This window comes from Mastomys coucha, unplaced genomic scaffold (assembly GCF_008632895.1).
Source record: "Mastomys coucha isolate ucsf_1 unplaced genomic scaffold, UCSF_Mcou_1 pScaffold12, whole genome shotgun sequence".
Classification (NCBI taxonomy): domain Eukaryota; kingdom Metazoa; phylum Chordata; class Mammalia; order Rodentia; family Muridae; genus Mastomys; species Mastomys coucha.
This window is the reverse complement of record NW_022196894.1, coordinates 13,130,431-13,132,709: the sequence shown is the minus strand read 5'-3', so window position 1 is coordinate 13,132,709 and position 2,279 is coordinate 13,130,431. Positions and strand designations below refer to the sequence as shown.

At 37.5% G+C, this 2,279-nt stretch overlaps 1 protein-coding gene across 1 annotated transcript in view; it reads right to left on the bottom strand.

Annotated features, from left to right (window-relative positions):
- Positions 1-17: 17 nt before the first annotated feature.
- Yars2 (tyrosyl-tRNA synthetase 2) overlaps positions 18-2,279 on the bottom strand; it is a 6,806-nt gene continuing 4,544 nt past the window's right edge. The window contains exon 5 of the mRNA XM_031363213.1: positions 18-313. Within this exon, the coding sequence (XP_031219073.1) occupies positions 154-313 (160 nt within the window). The 3' untranslated portion in view covers positions 18-153. The remainder of the gene's footprint in view (positions 314-2,279) is intronic.

Genomic DNA, 2,279 nt, shown 5'->3' with positions numbered 1-2,279 from the left:
AAAAAAAAAAAAAGAACTATAATTAAATAACACTTTATTTTGAAATGCACAGAAGTATTTACATTGTGAGGGGAACTTGTGTATATTCCACTCTTGTTTCTGAAGACCTCCACATTTTGAAAATGGATGATGGACAAATTTGGACAAAACCTTTCACAACTGAAGCCATTTTATAATGTAGAAATTCCTTTTTCCTATTTTAAGTAAGGAAAGTCCATTCTTGAGAATATGTTGTCCAATTACTAAAACACTTTCGGGATTTGTTACCTGTCTGTGATTTATACTGACTCCACCTTCTGTTATCATCCGATACCTGAAAATAGAAAGGTTTTATAATTAGGAGCACTCAGTCACCCACACCTGGCCTGACTTCTACCTTTAACATGAGGTAAGGTGTCAGGAAGCTGCCTATGCTCATCTGAACTTACACTGCAGCTCAAGCGGCTCTTACAGTTGTGATCTTCCTGCCTCAACTTCTCAAGTATCTGAGATTACAGGCCTGAACCACCAGGCTCAAGTATATCAGCTTTGACACATTGACCAGAACTTATCTATTGTGGTGAAAAAACTCCCAGACAAATTTCTAAAAACAAAAAGAACAATCTTGCTTTTAAAGTATGCTACCTGTAGATTCAGGTAATAAATACTCCAACTTGAATCCTTAGAAATGATAGGAAACTAGAAAATTCTGAGACCATGAACTAGTACTGTTTAAAATAAAAACAAAATTCTTGGGCTGGCAAGATGGCTAAGTGGGTAAAAGCACTGACTGCTCTTCCGAAGGTCCTGAGTTTGGATCCCAGCAACCACATGGTGGCTCACAACCACCCATAAATGAGCTCTGACGTTCTCTGGTGCACATTCTGGTGCATCTGAAGACAGCTACAATGAATTACGCTGGGGCCGGCAAAGGTCCTGAGTTCAATTCCCAGCAGCAACATACATGATGGCTCACAGCCATCCATACAGCAACAGTGTACTCATATACATAAAGTAAATCTTTAAAAAAAAAATCTTAATCAGCTAATTTCATAAATGGGAAATCAATAGCTGGTTTAATAAGTATATGATAAAAAGTAAGTTTAACTGGATTTTACATCCAGTTCACGCAATAAAGTGCTTACTGTGTGCTAAACAAACATTAGTATTAAAGAGAGAAGGACAATGCTGACATACCAGTTTCACTAGCATGGTGCTGTGCTGTGAGGACTTAATGAAGGGCTGGGGCACACTGGGTGGTAAACTCTGGGAACTTCCTTAAAAATAAGGTGTTAAGACACTGCACGACAGCAGGAATTTTGACAAGGCAAGGAAACAAAAGGGACCCTTCAAAGTGGCATGTGTTACTAAAGTTTAGCAGCTCGGTGAACACAGCTTTATAAAATCAAGCCCATATCAGAATTCTATTTACAAGTGTATTTCTTTCTTCTAGGAAGTCTGTTTCCAGGCTGGATATTACACAAGCCTGTTTATGGTATGAAAAGGGCAGCATTACTTCTGACTCTGGCTAATTTGGGTGATTTAAGTAGAGGTAAACCTTAGTAATCAGCAAATAGTCATCAGTGAAGTTCTCAAGAAAATGCATAAAACTAGAATTGATATACAGAGAATTTGACTCCAGGGTTAAATTTGTTAAATTAGGGAATGAGTAAATAAGATTGAGTGGCAAGTCATGAACAGGGAGACATGATACTTGTCTACACACACAATTTAGATCACACTGGAAAGGCAAACATTCCAAAACAAATTAAAGAAAGCAACTATAGGGCTGGTGAGATGGCTCAGCGGGTAAGAGCACTGACTGCTCTTCCGGAGGTCCTGAGTTCAAATCCCAGCAACCATCCATAATGAGATCTGGTGCCCTCTGATGTCTAAATCCAGCTACAGTGTACTTAGATATAATAATAAATAAATATTAAAAAAATAGCAAAGCAACTGTAACAAATGTCACTCATGTAATAACCATGGATAAGTGACAGGAACTTTATGTACAGAGTCCAATAGATGAGGCACTTGGGTTTTTTATTGCTTTTCCTTCTACCTGTTGCTGTTATAAATGGACATTGCATTCCATATCACTTCTTGTAGAGCAAAAGTAATCCCTAATAATATGGTAGAGCTAAGAAATTGCAATATGCCATTTCTTTCTGCAAAAGAAAAATATAATTCTCCAGAATACTCTCTAGTTTATAAGTTTTATGAAGTTCTACTTCTATTCTCATTTCTTTTCAGGAATTAAATTTTAAAATAGGCCGGGCAGTGGTGGCGCACGCCTTTAA